We start from the raw sequence: 19,700 nt of genomic DNA, 5'->3' as shown, positions 1-19,700 counted from the left end.
CAAAAGAAATCTGATGAGGTTCAATAAGGATAAGTGCAGGGTCCTGCACTTAAGACGGAAGAATCCAATGCACCGCTACAGACTAGGGACCGAATGGCTAGGCAGCAGTTCTGCAGAAAAGGACCTAGAGGTGACAGTGGACGAGAAGCTGGATATGAGTCAACAGTGTGCCCTTGTTGCCAAGAAGGCCAATGGCATTTTGGGATGTATAAGTAGGGGCATAGCGAGCAGATCGAGGGATGTGATCGTTCCCCTCTATTCGACATTGGTGAGGCCTCATCTGGAGTACTGTGTCCAGTTTTGGGCTCCACACTACAAGAAGGATGTGGATAAATTGGAGAGAGTCCAGCGAAGGGCAACAAAAATGATTAGGGGTCTAGAACACATGATTTATGAGGAGAGGCTGAGGGAGCTGGGATTGTTTAGCCTGCAGAAGAGAAGAATGAGGGGGGATTTGATAGCGGCTTTCAACTACCTGAAAGGGGGTTCCAAAGAGGATGGCTCTAGACTGTTCTCAATGGTAGCAGATGACAGAACGAGGAGTAATGGTCTCAAGTTGCAGTGGGGGAGGTTTAGATTGGATATTAGGAAAAACTTTTTCACTAAGAGGGTGGTGAAACACTGGAATGCGTTACCTAGGGAGGTGGTAGAATCTCCTTCCTTAGAGGTTTTTAAGGTCAGGCTTGACAAAGCCCTGGCTGGGATGATTTAACTGGGAATTGGTCCTGCTTCGAGCAGGGGGTTGGACTAGATGACCTTCTGGGGTCCCTTCCAACCCTGATATTCTATGATTCTCTCCCTATGCACAACACCAGGATTGTAGAGAACACATGAGAACTTTTGGTGACATAGTCTTTAGGTGCAAAGTCACTGATTAAAGCCAGAGCATTTTTGCTAGTGGGTCTCAGATTATGTAACTCACTTCCTCTGATCCATCAGAATTCAACTGAAAGCACATCTGCTTTAATCAAGTGTATGTTTTACTATGAACCTTTGCTGGGTTATTTACATTGAACAACTAGGGCTGTACATGCTATCTTCTACCGAAGGCAGTTTAAACATGCTTCATTTATTGGTGCTATCTGCTCACATGTTGGGCAATGGGCACATAAACCCCATGTCAAACTTTATTGTTCAAAACAAGACCACATTTTTCAGTTTCATCAGCACATCTTTGCTGTGTTTTTAATTCCAACCCCTACTTTGATGTTCACATGACTATTTTAAATACATTGAAGAGCTGAAAATAAAGTCAGTCACCAGTGTTGCAGCTATTAAGTTCTTCACAACTTCAGAAAAAAAGCTTTCTAGAAACACTGTGGCAAGAAGGTACAGAATTTACAGAGGGCAGTTTTATGTACAAATGTGCATTGTTGCAATACATGTAGCAGAAACCCTGGAAAAATAGCTCCAATTTAACAGTTTCATACATTATAACTCTTAAGACTATTTGAAGCAGATTTTTCAAATGAGACAGCTTCCTTCTTGCTCTAGTTATGACTTTTATTCTCAGGGTTCCAACATCACTGACCTTTTAGAATGAATTAATTTGAAAATTTTAACCACATTATGAAATGTTTTAAAGCTCTCTGCATTTCTCTTCTCTATTATTCATTCAGACCAAAGCATCAAACATATAAGGTTTAAGTTGGGCTAAAATCTGCACTTCACAAATCAAGGGCTGCAAGAATGGGTCTTTATGCACACAACCCATTTCATCTGAGTTTTCCATGCACAAGAACTGCAGGATCAGTCAGTCAACAAAATAGTGACCATTAGGCCAACTAGTCTTAAATGCTGGGCATGAGAAACTGTGGCCTAACACGACACTTCAGACATCTAAAACAAATTTTTAGAAACCATCAGTATTTAAAGGCCAACATGTCAATCTACTTTTGAAGGAAAAAGTACAGGCTTACAGGCCTTTCAGCAACTCAGATCAATACATATGGTCAAATTTATACACATTTTTCCACATCTAGTATGTCCTCTTTAATAGTTTAAATGCATATGTATAAATTTAAGCAATAGTTTCTAGAGAAAGAGCTCCACGTGTTTTATTGACAATATAAAAAAGTTCACATTAAAAAACTAAATATTGAACCAAGAGAAGAGATCTGATTTTTGCTTACTGTAATGCTCAGTAAGCATTCTGTACTGAATGTAAGTTTAGCATCTTTTAATCTAGTTAAGTTTGTCAGGCTGTTAAAGGAAGAAGATACTGAAACCATTTCAAACAAAACAGAAGATGAAATTAGCTATACATATACAAAAAGCAAACAGGTCTGTAGCTCTTTCTTCCTCATGTTTAATAGTGCTCAAGACTTACTTTTTTTTTTTTTTTTAAATATAAACAGTCCTCTTGCAGTTAGATTTTCAGTGCTCCTTCTAAGCCTTTATAGAGAAAAAATTCCCAGGCAAACAGTTAATGTTCTTGCAGAGTTTAAATGGATTAAATTTATATCACAGCTGTTACGAAGCTCAAGATAGCCACAGAACCAATACTCAGGAACCAAATAACTATTAGCACTTCCTTTTCCACTTGGAAATTTAAATATTGGAAGCAATGTACATCAAGAGATAAAAAGCAGGATTGGACTTTTAAAAACGCAGTTCAAAGATCTAAAATTTTAACCCTTTGGCTTCTTTCTGTAGCTACGATGTCAGTTCTGCAAAGACCAGATGGGATGACAAATCACAGTAGTAACTAACATCCACGTAGCAAAACAAATATCTTTTTCAACTACAAACCCATAAATTAGATTGACACCAGGGGCAAGTACCTGATGAGAAGGACACTGCATTTTGTAAGTGAAAACCAAAATCATTGACAAAAACCGCTGGTGCTGAAAAAAGTTTTGTTCAAATGTGAGAATTGTAATCTATGGAGTGACAGAAGTATTTAACTTTCTGCATGCTGTTACACCTTTTGTTCTTGGAGCTATTTTCGCTCCAGCTCAGACACACAATCTCAAAGTGTAAATAAGGACCTCAGAACAAAGAAATCATCTAGAGCCTTATTTTCTGAGGTGTTGAGAACTCGGCCTCTGATGGAGTGGTTTTACAAGACCAAGGTAAGAAAGTCAAAACATTTAGATGCAGGAGATAAAGAAAATGAAGAATGTTTAGTTTGGTGACCAAAGAACCACACCGTTATACGTGAATAACCAATCATGTAAGATTTTACTTTAGTTGCAGGATGCTAAAAACTACAAGTTATTAAAGCAGCACCATTTTGGCACCTTTGGAAGCCACTTTTTCCTCCACCCTTCTTGACTACAATCAAATTATACGAGGAGGAGCTGAACTCTCAAGGTGATGGTGAACCACCACCACCATTTGGCCAAAATAGTTCTGGAAGCTATTCATCCAAGTTGATGAAAACTGGAACTATTTAACCACTAAGCTTAAATTTAGATTTACACTTTGTTTTATACAGGACCACTAACACACCAGGATAGAAATGCTATTTCTTTCCCTCTCATTTTGTGTTGTAAAATATTAATGAAGAATTATATTGGCTAATATTTAAATTGATGACTCATTCTGCTCTTCATTTTTTAAAAAAATTGTCAGATTTTGTCCAGGAGGGACCTATTTTAACTAACAATTCATTTCGTAATAATTTTAATTTGTTTTCCTTTTCCAATACATAATTTTAAACAAGCGTCAGACTCACTTTAAGGCACACTAAAATGATATATCCTCATTATGACGAATGGAGATATACACATCCTTATCTACAGAGGTGAGAACTTAAGTTAAAGCTTGGAGGCTAGTATAACATCGTTTTAATATTCTAGTATTTTTAAACAAACTAATGTTTTGAATGATATCCAGTTTAAAACAATTATAAAAATAAGTGAAGCATTTCATATAACATTTACCAAATGACAAACAGATAAAAATAGGAAAGCCTCAGGCTTTCCATTCCTTTCAGTGAAGCTTCCCATTTCAAGGAATTCTGCTACTGCACATAATCGCTATAGCAAGGTCTTCCTCAAACGTTGCTCTACAACTTAAGGTTTAGATTTAGGAATTTATTATTTAGAACTAACTAACTTGCCATTCTGGTAAGTAAGGGTGACAAACTGCTTTGGGGTTAACACTGACATTTACTCTCCTCTGAAGCTGGTAATAAGTGACTCAAAAGAGTTGCATCTCATCAAAATGAGGGGCCACCTCTTGCAATAAAAACTAAGAATTTTACACTTTGAAGAGCAGACTTGCTGAGACAGAAAAAGTGACACTTTCACGCCCCCCAAAATTGAGATTTTGCACCCTTCTTATAATTAATTTCAGCATTTCAATGCTCTATGTACAATATTCTTTAGATAAAGATGCATAGTTCAAAGCCACTGTAGAAAATAAAGGCCGTACTGAACTGCGATAGATACCTATATGGATTATGTGAAATGTTTCCATGATGAATTTGTGAACTTCTGCCACAAGGGTTCAATACTTGGACCCTGAAATTAGCAGTTTTAACAGCAATACAATTTCATCTATCCTCCATCTCAGAAACTTGTTAACAGAAAGCACAAGGATTATTTGGTTTGAGTTACACTTATCACTACAAACAAGATTTACTATTCAAGTTTATGGGGGATTGTTTTTGTATTTTACTATTGCAACCATGTATAAGAGACAAGTAATAAAAAAAAGAGCTCACTGCCCAGGACAAGTTACCAGTATATTCAAATGACAAGACAGAAATGACATAGCAGGTACTTGAATTTTAAAACTGACAATTAAGTTGATATTTCTCATTGCCACTGAAGACAGTGGGCAATCAAACTTGTTAGTGACTTTTGAAGAATCGACTGAGAAGAAGAGTTTACATTTACTATTTTGACTGTGGACCTCTCGCTTATTGAAGCCCTTTCATTTGGCATTATAAATACTTACCAGACATTTCAGATCTCCAGTATATTTTGCATCTACCTCACAGGTGGTCCATGTTCTGGAGTTTGTAGTCTGAACAGTAATATGCCTAGGTCATTTACTACCAAACAAATATTTCCAAAGATGCTACAGTCTAAACGTATGTCATCATACATATGTATAGAAGTTTTTACTTTTGATCTTCCACTGAAAGTGTGATCTCAACTGTAGTATCATTGTTAACATTTTCTTTGCCCCCAGATTTTTTTCTCCTTAATTTAACTTTTGCAGCCCACCGGAAAGCAATAAAATTCTACTGTCAGGACTAATTTAGGGCCCAATCCTGTAAACACTTGCACTGTTGGATAGTCACACTGAGTTGACAGGACTACTCACATGTGTAAAATTATTCATGAGCAGAGTTAGGTCCCAATCCTGAAAATGCACGCCTCAGGACTCCTGTTTTCTGAGGCCACATCAAATTGACAGTAAGAGACAAACTCATTATCTCCAGAGTGAACAAATCTAAATGATATTAATGAAGCACCAATATAAATGAGAAGGTCTCCTTTCTGAATTCAGAATTCTAGTCACCTCTTTCACCTCTAATAGTTGCATTTGAATGAACACACAGCAGTTTTATCCAAAACAAAACATGAACCCAACAACCAACATTTCCATAATAAAGTCAGAAACTGGTTTACTAATTGTCAAGAATAAAATCATCTCAATTTGAGTTTTCAGGTGCAGAAGTAAAAACTAAAAGGAGTGGCTTGTTCTCCTCAGCAACACTTATTCAAAAGGCTATACAACAAAACCAGTACTCTGAGATAGATTAGCAACGATACAACACCTCGTAAAAAAGTTCCATCACCTTAAACTATCCTGCAAGTGGTAAATAAACTGGGAGCATACAGGTAAAACACACAGCTGCATCAATAATTAGGTTCTCTTGCCAACAGCAAATAGTTATTCTTACATATAGTTTTGGCCATAAAGAAATATCTACCAAGTTTGGCCATTAATTGTTTGCACTTCGGTTTCCAGGAACATTTTTTAAGACTTTTTTATGAATAGTATCCTATGACTGAACCGTAGATATTAATGTAATGTATGAGATTTTCATTTTTTAGGGTTTTTTTTCTTCTTAACATCAAGACAGAGGATGTACTGATTAACCATTAACAACATAAATAAGACTATCAAAGGAACCAAAAACTAATCATCCAAATATTGAGGAGCAAGGTAACTTTTTAGAGACTAAGGTTTACATCTTAAAGAACAGCCAATTCCTCCTAGAAAAAATTCTACTTTTGAAAATAACCTTTCTTCTACATTTTGTTACTAGCTGACATGTGCATTACAGCTTTGTGTGGTGAGAAGTCTGCTTCTGCTTATTACTCCCCAATTACTTCATAATTCTTTCAGTGAAATCATAACCATCATTTCCAAAAATCCAATTTCATGAAGTATTAGGATTTGATATGGGTGAGGGGCAAGAACAGAGTAACTTATAGAACTAAGATCCTGTTTTCATGAAAATAAAGCTCTTAATAAGAAATAAGGGAACACAGAATAAGACAAAGGTGAGATTTCCTACTTAGAAACAGGGTTTTGTTTTTTTTCCCCAAAGTTTGCTATCAGTGTCAGTGTGTCTTTAAGAGTACCAACCCATTTAACAGAACAATCCATTGCAGTTAGCTTCTTGAAAGCAAATACCATACAAACCTAATTCAGTGGCTTATTTTTAGACAGTATCTTCTCAGCAGCTTGTTAAAGTCACTGTGAAATTGTCTGTTGAAGTCTCAATCTTAGTCAAAATTGTTAGTCTTAAAAAGTCAGATCACTTGAATAAATTATAAATGTTCAAAATATTAAAATTACACTTAATAGAGGGTTCTGTCTGATACATTGTTAGCTCTGTCCTAATCAAAATTTTGGTCAAGAAACATATGTAAACAAAGAATACACTTAAGGCTTAGAAAGAACACTGATAAATTCATCCCTGTCACATTAAAACATCCACATCTCCTTCATGGTCCTCCTCAGTCACTTTTAAAGAGAGCACTTCTTCATTAAGAAACAATCCACTCAGTCTTTCCTTCCGAGCCTGTCTCTGCTCCTTCAGCTGTCTCTTGCGTAAAGCCTTTTGCTGTAGCTTCCGTTGCTTAGATCGTTTCTGTCAAAATAAAGACAAATGGCAAAATGAGTTCTTCTATATCTAGACTACTGGAATAAATGGTCCTTTATTAGAAACATTAAAGGTGGATTTTAGTGAACATAAATTAGTGTAAAGTTAGAGTCTGCTCTGAGAAGTGACTAAAAAAGGCACCCTTACTCAGATCTGTTCCATGTGTTTACTCAAAATCCTACTTAATTTTGTCACTTAAATAAGCAAGTTTTTACTGCTTTTTACTGTTTAGCCATGCAGAGCCAATGCAACTAAGAGTGAGCAAGATGCAAATTTTATACCATGTTGTGCATTCTCCAAACTGTTTAAGTATCTATCAGTTATACTTGTGCAAGCTCACTGGAAGAGGATGCACAGGTAAAACTGAGCCTTTGAGATGAAGAACCTTAACTATAAGTGATGAGTCACGAGACCAAGAGAAATCAGCTTGTCTTAAAGCCCAGACTGATTTTGCAAAATTGGAAGAAACACACACACAAAATGAAAATAATTGAGACACAGATGCCATAATGTTACTTGTGAAGAATCACTTCAGTGCACAACCACGCTTGCATGAGCAAGTAATCTATGAGAAATATGTTGAAAAAACAAAGAGAGATTAGGCAACCAGACAAGTTCTATCAAAAAGATCAAGATAGTCTAACATTCATGTATTGTGCTCTGAAAGATTGATTGATCTTTGATAAGTTCAAAGGAAGAACACGTCTTTTTGCCTTTAAAAGAGTCAAGCTGATTTATCAGCTCTTTAAATACTCAAACAAAAATCAAAGCTAGTCTAAGCCCTACCACACACCCGCGTCTCAAAATAATTCTTCCCTTGCACAAAGGAGTGGCACGGAGCAATAAGAACTCATGGGGCAACCGGCCAAATAATTCCCTTTGGTCCTGCGACCATCAACGACGCTTTTTCTTTCAATAAAAACACGACCGTCGCATAAGCGGCTCGAGCAAGCAACCGATGCGAGAGAGCGCGCGCGTGCACGAGCAACGGCTTCACCTTTGAGTCCCGGAGTCTCTCGGCGGCGCTCGCGGGTAAGTTACTGTCACTGTGCGCTCGGCTCACGGCGGCGCTGGAGCTGGCAGCCGAGTTGCCCGGGCTGGAGCTGCCGCTGCTTGCTGAGCTGACCAGACTGGCACTGCTACTGCAGGCACTTGCCCCGCCCACACCGCCGCCGCCGTAGCTGCTTCTCTTCCAGCCTTCCCTTGCAGGCCGCTGCCGCGGGCCGTGTTCCTTGACATAGTTTCTCACCTTTAGAACACAGGCATTAAGAGCGGTAAAAGCTTGATTGGCCACAGCATATTTAGTGGAAGCGCTGTGCATTTTAATGTTTATTACAATTACGGGGGGGGAGGGGGGGACCGAAACCAAAACAACTACTTATTGTAATGACCACTACGGACATCTTCACTTCGGCTTTCTTAAAAACAGACGTAATCAGCTAGGGGGAATTACTTGGCATTTTTACTTTAATATAAACAAACATTCTTCCCCTTTCTATTCAATGCATTACAAAAAATATATCACCATGTAGAAAGGCCAGCCATACTAGTAAAAGACGACTAACGTTTAAGCAAATTATGTTTTATAATCTTATTGTACTACGTAGATATAGCCAGTAGTAACCCTCAAAAGAGTAGTTTTCAGAGTAGCAGCCGGGTTAGTCTGTATTCACAAAAAGAAAAGGAGGACTTGGGGCACCTTAGAGACTAACCCATTTATTTGAGCATGAGCTTTCGTGAGCTACAGCTCACTTCATCAAAGAGTAGATTCTTATCCATTTTAGGTTAGGATTGGGTTTTTTAAGTGTTCTGAAATATGAAATGGCCCTGAATTTGTGATGGACCTGAGTGCTCTCGATTACGATTGAATTCAATAAAAGCTGAGGGTGCTTGGCATCATGCCAAAACAGGGCCCCAAAATAGGTTCAGAAATAATATAAGTGGAGGGAAAACAAAGCTTATGATAAAAAATGAAGTTGTGGTACCACCCACCTCATGTGACACTAAGGGTTGGCTGAGTGGTTACTCTGCACACGCAGTGAAGAGTTATTTTTGCTCTATTTTCTATAAGGTCAATAATCCTCTCGCTTCAACAAGTTTTTTCCCCAAAAAATATTCATTTAGAAAGCTGCCAAATCAATCATCTCTCATGAGAATTTTTATTTTTCTTTAAGTTTAGTTTAGTTTTTGCAAGCAAATTAAGGCCCCAATCCTGTAAATGCTTATGTAGGTGTAGAAGTACAGTCACACAAGCAGTACCTCCACTTTGGGACTACTCATGTAAGTGAAGTTACACACCAGAGGAAACATCTGCAGGATTGAGGCCTAAATCTTGAAAGTTACTCAGCGAATATTTTGTCTGAAACTGTTTCATATACCAGAACTAACTTACCACTTCGGTCACATTTATGTAATTAATGTGTTTCATATAAGGTCCAAGATCACATACTGATCTGAAACTGTTGAAGAAGAAAGCCAAAGTTCAACAACGTACTTTGTGTTCCATCCTGCCCACTGGTACTCAGTGAATATGGAAAAAAAATTAGTCACAACCCAATAGATGATTTTCCAAGACTTATATCAACACATACCACATGTCAGAGAGCAATGGTAACTCCAATTCAGGAGACACATACAAAAATTTTAACCTACCTGTTTCAATTTTTCATCCGTAAGACAGTTTAATTCAATAATAAACTCGCTATCTGTAGGCGAGATCTGAGCAGTGGGATCAATAATTTTAATAATATCAAGTTGCTCTCGAAGACCCATCTCGGTACTGACTTTCCGACTCAGGTATTCAATATATTCAACCTAATAAAAACAAAACGCACAAAGTTTTTAAAAACTGCTAGCTCTTAATATGAGTCAAAGCAGAAGTAAAAAGGAAGGAACCAGTACCATTTTGGATTAAAGAAATGCTCTCAAAATGTTGCATTTCCTATGATTCTTGACTCAACCTAGTTGAGTATCATCGAAGATAAAAATTCAGAATGAAAAGTAAAGGAAAAAGTTAGCAGTCTCTATATGTACACTTGACGAGAAATGTGATCTCTCACTTCAATAGTCATGTACACTTGTTCAAAATCATACTTCCATTACTGTAACCAACAGAAATTTTATTAAACTAACAATTTAATTGAGTCTTAACTCTTCTGTACATCTACACTGGTTCTCTCCAATACAAATGAAAACAAAGCTTACCTGTTCATCATTTGTCATTGCGCTCCACGGGAGTTCATCAAGATTCCTATGCTTGTTTTTCTTTTTTGGAAGTAAGCATGGAGAGCTTGGAATACTAGGTATGACATCAGAAAGTACATCACTCCCACTTGCAATGTCACTGCCAGGCAACTTGTAGGTGTGGAAAGAAAAAAAAGAAACAGAACAAAAATCTCAAAATATGCTAGGTCGGAGTAGAAAAATAGTCAGACCAATACTATTAACCATGCAAAATATGCTGTCAACTGGGCAAAGTATCAATTCTTAATCCAAACAAACTAACAATTGCCCACAATGATTTACAACTCCAAAACACAAAAGTTAATTTTGTGAACCATCTGCAGGAGTGAAGCGTAGCAAACTCAAACTATGCAACTTTCTACTTCATGATTTCCCTTTTCAATTTGCATTCAGGGAAATGTCAGAAGTATGCAGCATTTCACTCTTCCCTATCCATTAATATGATATGTTAGTATGTTCTATTCCTGGGGGAATTCTGCACCACTGCGCAGAATTTATGTCCCCTTGCAGATTTCTTTGCTTCCCTGCCGAAAAATGACTTTCTGATGGGAAAGCAAAGGGAAGCCACAAGAACTGTCACACAACCATCCCCATCAGTACTGGGTGCCCAGAGCAGCCGGCAGAGAGGTAAATCACTGTGGGGAAGGGGGCGGGACTGGGGAAGACCCGGCTAGTGGCTCCTACCCTTGTGCTGAGCTCAGCTGCTAGTCCCAGCTGGATTGGGGAGGATGGGGCTTCCTCTTCCCCTGCACAGCATCCTCGGATGCGTCAGACCCATCCCCAGATGTAGGAAGGTCTGCAAACTCCGCCCCCACTTCCTGCACCCATGGCTCTTCAGCTATAGGGAAAGGGATCCCTGTACAGGGAGCTGCTCCCCAATCTGCACAACCCTCGTGCATCCAGATCCCCTCATACCCATACCCTCCTGTTGAGCCCCACTCCCCCTTCACCTGGACCACGCCAACGAGCCACCCGAATGCCGATCCCCACCCCACTGAGCCCCAACCAGCTGCACCTGGATGCCCACCCAACTGAGCCCCACTCCCCCAGCATCTGGATGCCCCACAGAGCCCCCCACACTCCTTTACCTGGACCCCCGGCAGAGTCCCATTACCGTTGCACCCAGAACCCTCCAACAAACCCTGTTCATCCAGATCTCCCCCTGCGCCCAGATCTCCCACTGAGCCACCTGCACCCAGATGGCCCACACAGAACCCTGTCAACCCACACCTGGATACCCCCACACTGAGATCCTGCCTTGCTGAGCCTGCCTGCCCACACCTGGTGCACCTGGCACGGAGGTGCAGGACCCTGGGCTGTTTCTTGGGCAGGCCCGGTCCTTGTGCTGTGGCAGGGTTGGGTGCAGCGTCACCAGAGTCCGTGTCCTGGAGGGGAGCTACACAGTGATCTCCCACCTCTGTTCAGCCAGTGGCCTATGCTCCCCAATGCCATGGTGGAACTTCCACATTTAACAAATAAAATTTGCAGAATTTTAAAATATTGTGTGCAGAATTTTTAATTTTTTTGGCACAGAATGCCCTCATGAATAATGTTCTCTATTAAAGCATCATTCTCTGCCAAGCATCATCCAACAGGAATGGTCATTGTGAAGGGAAATCAAGTGAACCTGATTTGCCTAAGCTCTGTTAGAGTCAAACTTTTTACACCGGAAGGAATTTTAAAAAATAATTTAGCCAACTACAAGCTGGTTAAGCTGGCACTAACTGGAGCAGTGCTAGAGCGGTTGGCTATGAACACATTGCCTTCTCTGATGGAGTTCTGTCCAATTCCACTCACTGAGGTTTTGGATGGGTTGCAGCCAACTACATCAATCTGGAGCCTTGCCACGTGGCCAATGAATTCTAATGAGAAGGGGTTGTAGTCCTTCACTGAGGATTGTTAATGCTTCCCATTGTGCAGCCAGGGTGCCAGCTATACTTAAATAGCATATGATGAAGCGCCTGCTCAGAAAATCACCACTAGTCAATTATTGGACCGTCTCTGACTCACCAGTTTTAAAGGAAGCTCAGTAACAGAGTGATACTAAAGAAACTTCAGACAAATATTGAGGTTGAGGGTGCCCTCAACTAATGCCAGATTTCAGAGGTGGGGACAGGCCAAGCTCAACTACAATGGAAGCAATGCCGATGGCTAAGGAGAAGCATCTGGGCAGAAGTAGCAAAGGTGAAAAGACCACCTTCCATTTGTGTGGGTGTAGGTCCAACCTTCGCCAACAGTTTGCAGGCTGGAGGTCATAATTTTATTACTACACCTGAGGTCTCAGCTATTAGCTGTAACACATACTACCTTTTTCATGTATGGTTGGCCTGGAGGTTGTGATCATTCTTTTCTAATGCATCCCCAAACCAGTGATACAGGTTTATTACCCCAGACTGCATTACTGCAACATATGCTACTTGGGGCTAGCCTTGAAAAGTCCCTGAAAGCTTCAATTAGTGCAGGATGCAGCACAAACTTGTTGTCCGCAATGGCTACTTACTCACTTTGTGCTGAGTAACATTCAAGATTATAATTATAATCTGGAACTCCTCTCTCCTCCATCACATGAGTAACTCTGTCAATATACATTGCTTAAACTTCCCATGGCAGGGCTTTCACGGTGCCTCTAGAAGTGCTCCTTCTAGAAGTCCACCACAGCCAGAGTTTAACATGCTTCAGGGCACTACAATACTAATCTGTTTGGTCAAATTTCTCAGAATGTTTTATTTAGTTTAGCAATAGGAAGTGGAGGAACATGGCTTAATTGCTGACCTTTACATTGAAAAGCTGGGATTTTATAACTAGTTGCTTTTATAAAATAAGGTGCTCAGATGCTTAGAGAAGGGAAGCAACAAATTTATAAATTAATTTTAAAATGGTTACTGCAAGTGGCTTAAACTGATTTTATGGATTTACGTTTACTTTGATTAGATTTTGGTTTTCAAAATTGCATGTGTTATATACATACCAATTCCTGGCACACGTGGAATTTGAGTTTTTCATATTTAAAAAAAATGTTAATGCATAAATGTTTTGGAGGCTTATTTTAAAAAGATGGGCTTTTTTGTTCATTCCTATTAACATAAATAACACTAATTTAAAAAAGACTCTTCAAAAGTTGAGAAATAAAACTCAAATGACAGTACATTGTTACTTAAACCCAGGTGGCCCTAACGTTGCAGAAATACTATTATTGTCATTTAAGGCCTGTAATTTATTGTTTTAGATCCTACAAAGATGAACGTATGTACATATAAAAAATGGTAGCTTTAAATTTCAAAGGGACACCCTAAAATAAAGGTCTTTATTAAATTTTTGGGTAAAATTATTCAGTTTATTGTCTTTTGTTTATCAAGCCACATTTCTAATTATGAGGTTATTTATTAAAAAAGACATTCTGAACCACACAGTTCTAATTACCTGCACATTTGTGTAATTACAGGTGTTTAACACAAGTTATATAATTGGGAATATTTTCCATTGTAAAATAAACAATCTATTCCAAAAGGTACAGTTTGAGAAGATTGGAAACCTATTTGTACTATACACAGTAACTACACAAGACACCTGCATCATGTTTTTTCCTGTAAGCAACAGCAGAATTTTAACTAGCTTCATTTGTACAACTGACATGTAATTTCTGATCCACTTCAAGTTTAAATGTGACAACTGAATTACTCACTTACAGAATTTGCTGTGTAAGGTTGTAAAAACAATGACAAATCTTTTCCAAAGCTCAACAAGTCCAGTCAAGTAGGTCTCTTCTAGCAAATGCTTACAGAAAAAAATGTCCAGTAACTACTCAAAAGGAAAGCTGGCAGCTAATCAAATAACCAGGAAACTCTCTTTTAAAATTATAATCCCACTGTGTCCATGTGGTAATGAACATTTCACATCTCAGTGAGGAACTAAGTCATCTGAGTAATTTTCTGAGGTATTTCTACAGGCTGCAGCTGTAGCTCACGAAAGCTTATGCTCTAATAAATTGGTTAGTCTCTAAGGTGCCACAAGTACTCCTTTTCTTTTCGCGAAAACTGCAATTGGAATTTCCAACTATATCCCTTTTTGTACAAGGGATATAGTTGGAAACTGGGATCCTAAAGCTGCGGTAAGAAACATGGAGCTACTTTTAGCTAATGCTATCCCACACAATGTCATTTACAGTTTCTCTTTTGTGGGATATCTGTAACATTCCTAATTCATCAGGGAATGCTTAAATTGGGGGGGGGGGGTTGGGGTTTAAATCACATTTGGAACAGACAGTATATTTCTATGATCACAGAGTATTACATACACTGTATGCCATGACTGAAGTCCATGAAAGATAAAGGAACATTATGCTTTTAATTGATTATTACACTTATCCTAGAACAGCATATTTAACTACAATTAAAATAAATTAAAACCTGTAAAGAAAGGAGGTCTGCACATTCCACAGGTGAAAGACTGCTATATGCAAAAACAAAACAAAAACTGTGACGATACCAGATTAGAATCTGAAGTTAGATCAAATTGCACGTAACAGATGTGGAGAAAAGTGCCACGGTAGCACAAAGCTCACCTTTGCACTCTTCCCACCCTTGGACCACAGAACACAGGGCTGGTCCATGTGATTAGAGCCAAAAATCACAAATGGGAATTAAGAACACAGCAGCAACCCAGCCACACCGGAATGCCAATGCAAGGTATACACAGCCAGATTCTAATACACATGCAGATGCCCCACACCAAAGGATAGGGCCTCACAGATGCAAGATATGCTGATAACTAAAAATGAATGTGACCATAATATGCAACAGCCCTATTTCAGAAGCTGGTCATGTCTTGTCATCAAAATTCTATATGAGAACTTTGTAATAAAATGGCCTATCAAAACACTTCCTTTACTGCTGAATCTCAGCATAGGCAGTGGGAGTTTATCGTACCATCAAAGAGCTTCAAACATTTACTTCCGAGTCAAAACTGCAAACAGCAGCTAGTAGATCCCACTTCATCTGCTCTGTTGACATAGAAATAGTTTACCTGCCACTCAAACTCGCTGTCTGACCAATCCCAATATGTGCTAATAGAAGAGGAGACATCACTGCAGACACTACCCTCTGGGAACAGATCAAAAGACGTGAACTCCTGGTCATCCAGCAGAGAATAGCAGTCATCCTGATCACCAACTGAAACTGATGAAAACAGCTCCTCGCTGCATTCTGAGCTGGCTACACTTGTTCCACAAGAAGTCAAGTTCCACCTGCAAAGCATACCAAACAAATTAACATCAACACACACAGAAAAAATGCTTTGTCCTTTGAAGATGTACATTAAAATATCCATATCTTTGTATCAGTTGTTACATGTGGATTTTGCTGGAAATAAGTTAATTCATCTAATAAGCTGCATTTAAATTGATATTAAGGGTCTAATTTACACGCACAAAAATCAAGAAAAAATCAAAGGATGAATACTCATACACAAAGACTCTAAGTGTGATAAAAAATTTCACTAGAGCCATCATTTCCTTATATTTATAGTCTCAGATTTCTAATTAAATGTACTTTTTAAAAACGATTTCCAGTTTGTTTAAACCTCCATTAAAAGTATTCCCGTAATAAAGCATGACAAAATTAAAGGTACCAACACTAGATGAGGGAGGGAGGATGGTCTTGTGTTTAAAAGACAGAACAGGGAGTCAGCAAGCATAACTCTCTCTCACATGAGTAGATCCCATGAAGTTAGTGCTTGCCAGGGAAACATCTGCGACTCATTTACTTAATATTTTGGGCTCTGTTCTCAAAGCCAAAAAAGACATCGGATACAGAGCTTTTCATTCTAAAGACCACACAGAAGAACAGAATACAGAAAACGATCCACATAAAAAAAAATCGAGTACCTCAATCAATACTACTTAAAAAGGATTATGTTCTCCACAGCTTCATTATTACAAATTAGTTAATTGTGCTAATCAGGGAAAGTATATTTCCAACTGGAAAGTCTGTCTGGTCCCATAGAAAGCCGTGGAACAGGTTTTCACTCTGCTGACCTACTCACATGAAGTTTAGCAAGGTCAGGAAATTTGTTTCAGCATCTCAATTATTTTTCACCAATACGATGAACAGAGACTTGACTATGTTTCATAATTGCACAGCATTCTGGCCCAATCCCAGAAGAGATGGGAAAATTCAAAGGTTTCCAAAATTCACTGTACAAAGCCATGCGAGCTATCTTTAACCTGTTAAGTTTTATCCACTTGACATGTTGATTACTATTGGAATATCCCTTTAATCACAGACTGAAGAGCAAAACCTTCTGATGTGGGAAGCATGCCTCTCAGCACCTTTACTTGATTTGCACACATGCTTGCTTGTCAACACTTATGTTTCTTAGGATGGCTTGTTGCATGTTCCAATAGGCCAAATATTTGCTGTAAATCATTAATGAATGAAGATGAGTGCCCTAATTAATACTGTAATTGCCAATTCCTACAGGAAGTTCATGGTCTGTGAAAGCCTTGCTAGTCTCTTAACACTTGATCGGACACAAACATCAAAACAGTTCAAAAACTTGATGAAAGAAAAAGTGGTGTCTGGCTGCTGAACATAGTACACCTGAGCAAGTACATGAGAAATGAGAATTGCATTATATTTACTTGAAATTTCAAAAGATACAGAGCACTTGCAGACATCATGGAAGTAAGTAGCATACTCTGAAAGGTGATAAGGACAAAGTGAATTGAAAGATAACCAAGACAAGTTACACGCTTCTCTGAAGAAATGAGGAACCAGCTCAAGATGCAGAATACTGACTAGTTAACTGACAGAGGCTTGGTTACACCTGCTCAGAAACTTGGATGACAGGTATGTTATAAGGAGGAACATTTAAAAATAGCGTACACATAAATTTACAAGTTTGGCACTCACATTGATCCAAAGATTGATCAGAAATACATGAACCTATTGTTTAGGTCACATGCAGGCTTCATAGTAGTATAGTGCAAAAGCCCAGAGAGAGAAAATATAATTGAATTGATACTGAGTAATGAAAGCTCCCTTACTGGATAATGTTTGTATTAGAATGATGGCTAGCAATGCTACGATTAAGGGCTTGTCAGCCTTAGAAATATAGTTGACAGTGCTATGTCAACAGCACAGTTTTGCCGCTGCAGCCACACCGTTGTAAGGTGCGCTGTCTGACCATTCTTTATTACCGGGAGCGAACATGTCCATCAACAAAATAAAACCACCCCCAATGAGGGGCGGTAGCTTTGTCAACCAGAGTGTGGCTCCCACAGACAAAGAGCACTGTCCACACTGGTGCTTCTCATCACTAAAACTTTTGTCATTCAGGGTGGTGTTTTTTCACACCCCCGAGGGACAAAAGTTTTAGCAACAAAAGTGCCAGCATAGATAAAGCCTAAGTTAACTTATTTGAATGTAAATTGAGCCGGAAGTTGGTATGTTTCTTCTCAGTCTAAATTCAAACTTTGCGAAGTACTTGCCATATTTACACTAAAATAATCAAAAAATGTAAAGTGTGGGGGAGTTAGATGCACATGTGTAATGAAAAAACATTTTGAAGTCTAAACAGAGAATCATCAGAACTATCTTGAATTCACATTTAAGGCCCAGATCTGTAAGTTGTTGCAACTTTAGCGTGACTTATTATTGACATACAAAAAGTCACTTCTGTGTACACATGTACAAGATCTGCTTCTTGGGTAGACAAAATTATTTTTTCACTTTGGGAATTGAGGGGTTTGTATTTTGTGGTAAACAGAAGTCGTAGTTTTTAGCAAAACTAGTTGTGCACTTTTGGAAGTTACACCTCACCAATGCCATAAGACTATGTGCACCAGAAAATCGAACAGTTCTTAACCGAAATGTGAAGACTGCACTAGTTTAAGCAAAATTTCAATCCATCCACTCCAGCCATTCTGACTCATGGCGTGAATCTTTGTAGGTTTGCTTTGAGCCCACTCTAGTGCTGTTCTAAATGGTTTCACTGCATCATCCTCGGAGTTCCTATCCCACAGTTCCCAGAAACAATGATTTCAAGAAGATTCAAAAAGGCCACAAATACACCAGAGAATAGCTATCTGAACCATTTTAGTACCAGCCCTAATGTCATCAAACTAATTAGCCCTGCAGAAAGCAAGCCTAATCCAAACGATATTTGCCATGTATGTGGGCTGGCTGGAGCAATTATGCGTTTTGCAAGCATGCCGGAGTTGGGGTGGAGAAGAAGCAAATAGTTATTAGCGTAGTAAGGTTTTTTTTAGCTTAGTGAAGGCTTACAGGCAATGCTACTATATCACCGTGGCTGGGCAGTAATACAGGGATTTGCAAATGTCTTGGGGGTGGGCGAGGAGGGAACTAATTCACAGAAAGGCTTTGTCTGCACGAGAGAAACGGGTGCTATTTCCCAACCCAACTAGCTCAAGTTAAACTAGCGCAACTCTTGCCTAAACCATCATCCGTCCTGCCGAGCTCGTCAGGTACACTCTGGGGACGGAGAGGTTTCAAGGAAGCGGAGCCGATTGCACGAACTCTACTGGGGGAAGCCACCTTCGCTCCTAGTGCAGCCGGCGGGGGGCAAGGGGCAGATTCAGGAAAACAACTCGGTCGGTGGCAACCCCGTCCACCGGAGCGAGAGCTGAGCCGGGCATAGCCCGGGGGCGAGGGCAGGGGAAGCACCGCCAAGAGCCGGGGGCTCGCCCCCCACGCAGGGGAACCCCCCGCCGCCCCGCCCCGCCTAGAGGGGGACCCCTGGGGCGCCGCCCCCCGCCCCCGGCCCCGCACCTGCTGGAGTGGAAGCGGCGCAGCGGGTCGGTGCGGTGGCAGGACGAGAGCTGGCAGCCGAAGTCGCTGACATCCAGGCAGCCCTCCTCGCTCAGGCTGGCGGCCCGCGGCGGGGGCTGGTGGCAGAGCAGGGGGCAGGGCTCGTCCGGGGCCAGGAACTTCTCGTACAACGCCTCGCTCATGGCGCCGCGGGCAGGGCGGGGGGCCCGGGCGGCGGCTCCGGCCCGCCCGGCCTCAAGCACCCGCTGCTCTCGCGGGCCCACGGCACCACCATGAACCGGGGCCCGGCCGGGGGAGGGGGGGGGCGGGCTCTGGCCGGCCCTGGGAGCGGCTCACAGACACAGCCGCCAAGCCGCGGGTGCCGCCATTACAGGCCGGCCGGTGCCAGGCTTCAATCAGCTCCGAGCGGGAGCCAGCCGCCGCCGCTTCCGGCTCCGGCTCCGGGAAGAGACGGGGAGGCTGCGCCCCCTGCTGCCACGGAGGGGAACTGCGGCCCCTACGCCGCCAGCGTTCAGAGCCAGACCCATCAACACTGACAGGGAGAGAGACACAGTATCCAACACCCTTAAGCAACACCTCTAGACACATATATATGC

At 40.5% G+C, this 19,700-nt stretch overlaps 1 protein-coding gene across 1 annotated transcript; it reads right to left on the bottom strand.

Annotated features, from left to right (window-relative positions):
• Positions 1-1,150: 1,150 nt before the first annotated feature.
• FAM199X (family with sequence similarity 199, X-linked) lies at positions 1,151-19,505 on the bottom strand. Its single transcript, XM_073361364.2, has 6 exons — positions 19,105-19,505; positions 15,341-15,560; positions 10,280-10,429; positions 9,728-9,889; positions 8,073-8,324; positions 1,151-7,063 (listed from the first exon to the last, which is right to left on the bottom strand). Exons 1-6 carry the CDS (start codon positions 19,284-19,286, stop codon positions 6,893-6,895), a joined length of 1,137 nt encoding a protein of 378 aa, XP_073217465.1. The 5' UTR covers positions 19,287-19,505; the 3' UTR covers positions 1,151-6,892.
• Positions 19,506-19,700: the final 195 nt, after the last annotated feature.

Source organism: Lepidochelys kempii, chromosome 9, assembly GCF_965140285.1.
Source record: "Lepidochelys kempii isolate rLepKem1 chromosome 9, rLepKem1.hap1, whole genome shotgun sequence".
Classification (NCBI taxonomy): Eukaryota; Metazoa; Chordata; order Testudines; family Cheloniidae; genus Lepidochelys; species Lepidochelys kempii.
The sequence above is the reverse complement of the archived record's forward strand: the minus strand, read 5'-3'. Positions and strand labels throughout refer to the sequence as shown.

Coding starts and splice junctions, on each gene's coding strand:
- FAM199X (XM_073361364.2), bottom strand. CDS start 19,286: ATGAGCGAGGCGTTGTACGAGAAGTTCCTGGCCCCGGACGAGCCCTGC. Junction 15,561..19,104: donor CGCCGCTTCCACTCCAGCAG/GTGCGGGGCCGG, acceptor TATGCTTTGCAG/GTGGAACTTGACTTCTTGTG. Junction 8,325..9,727: donor CGGATGAAAAATTGAAACAG/GTAGGTTAAAAT, acceptor TGTGTTCTAAAG/GTGAGAAACTATGTCAAGGA.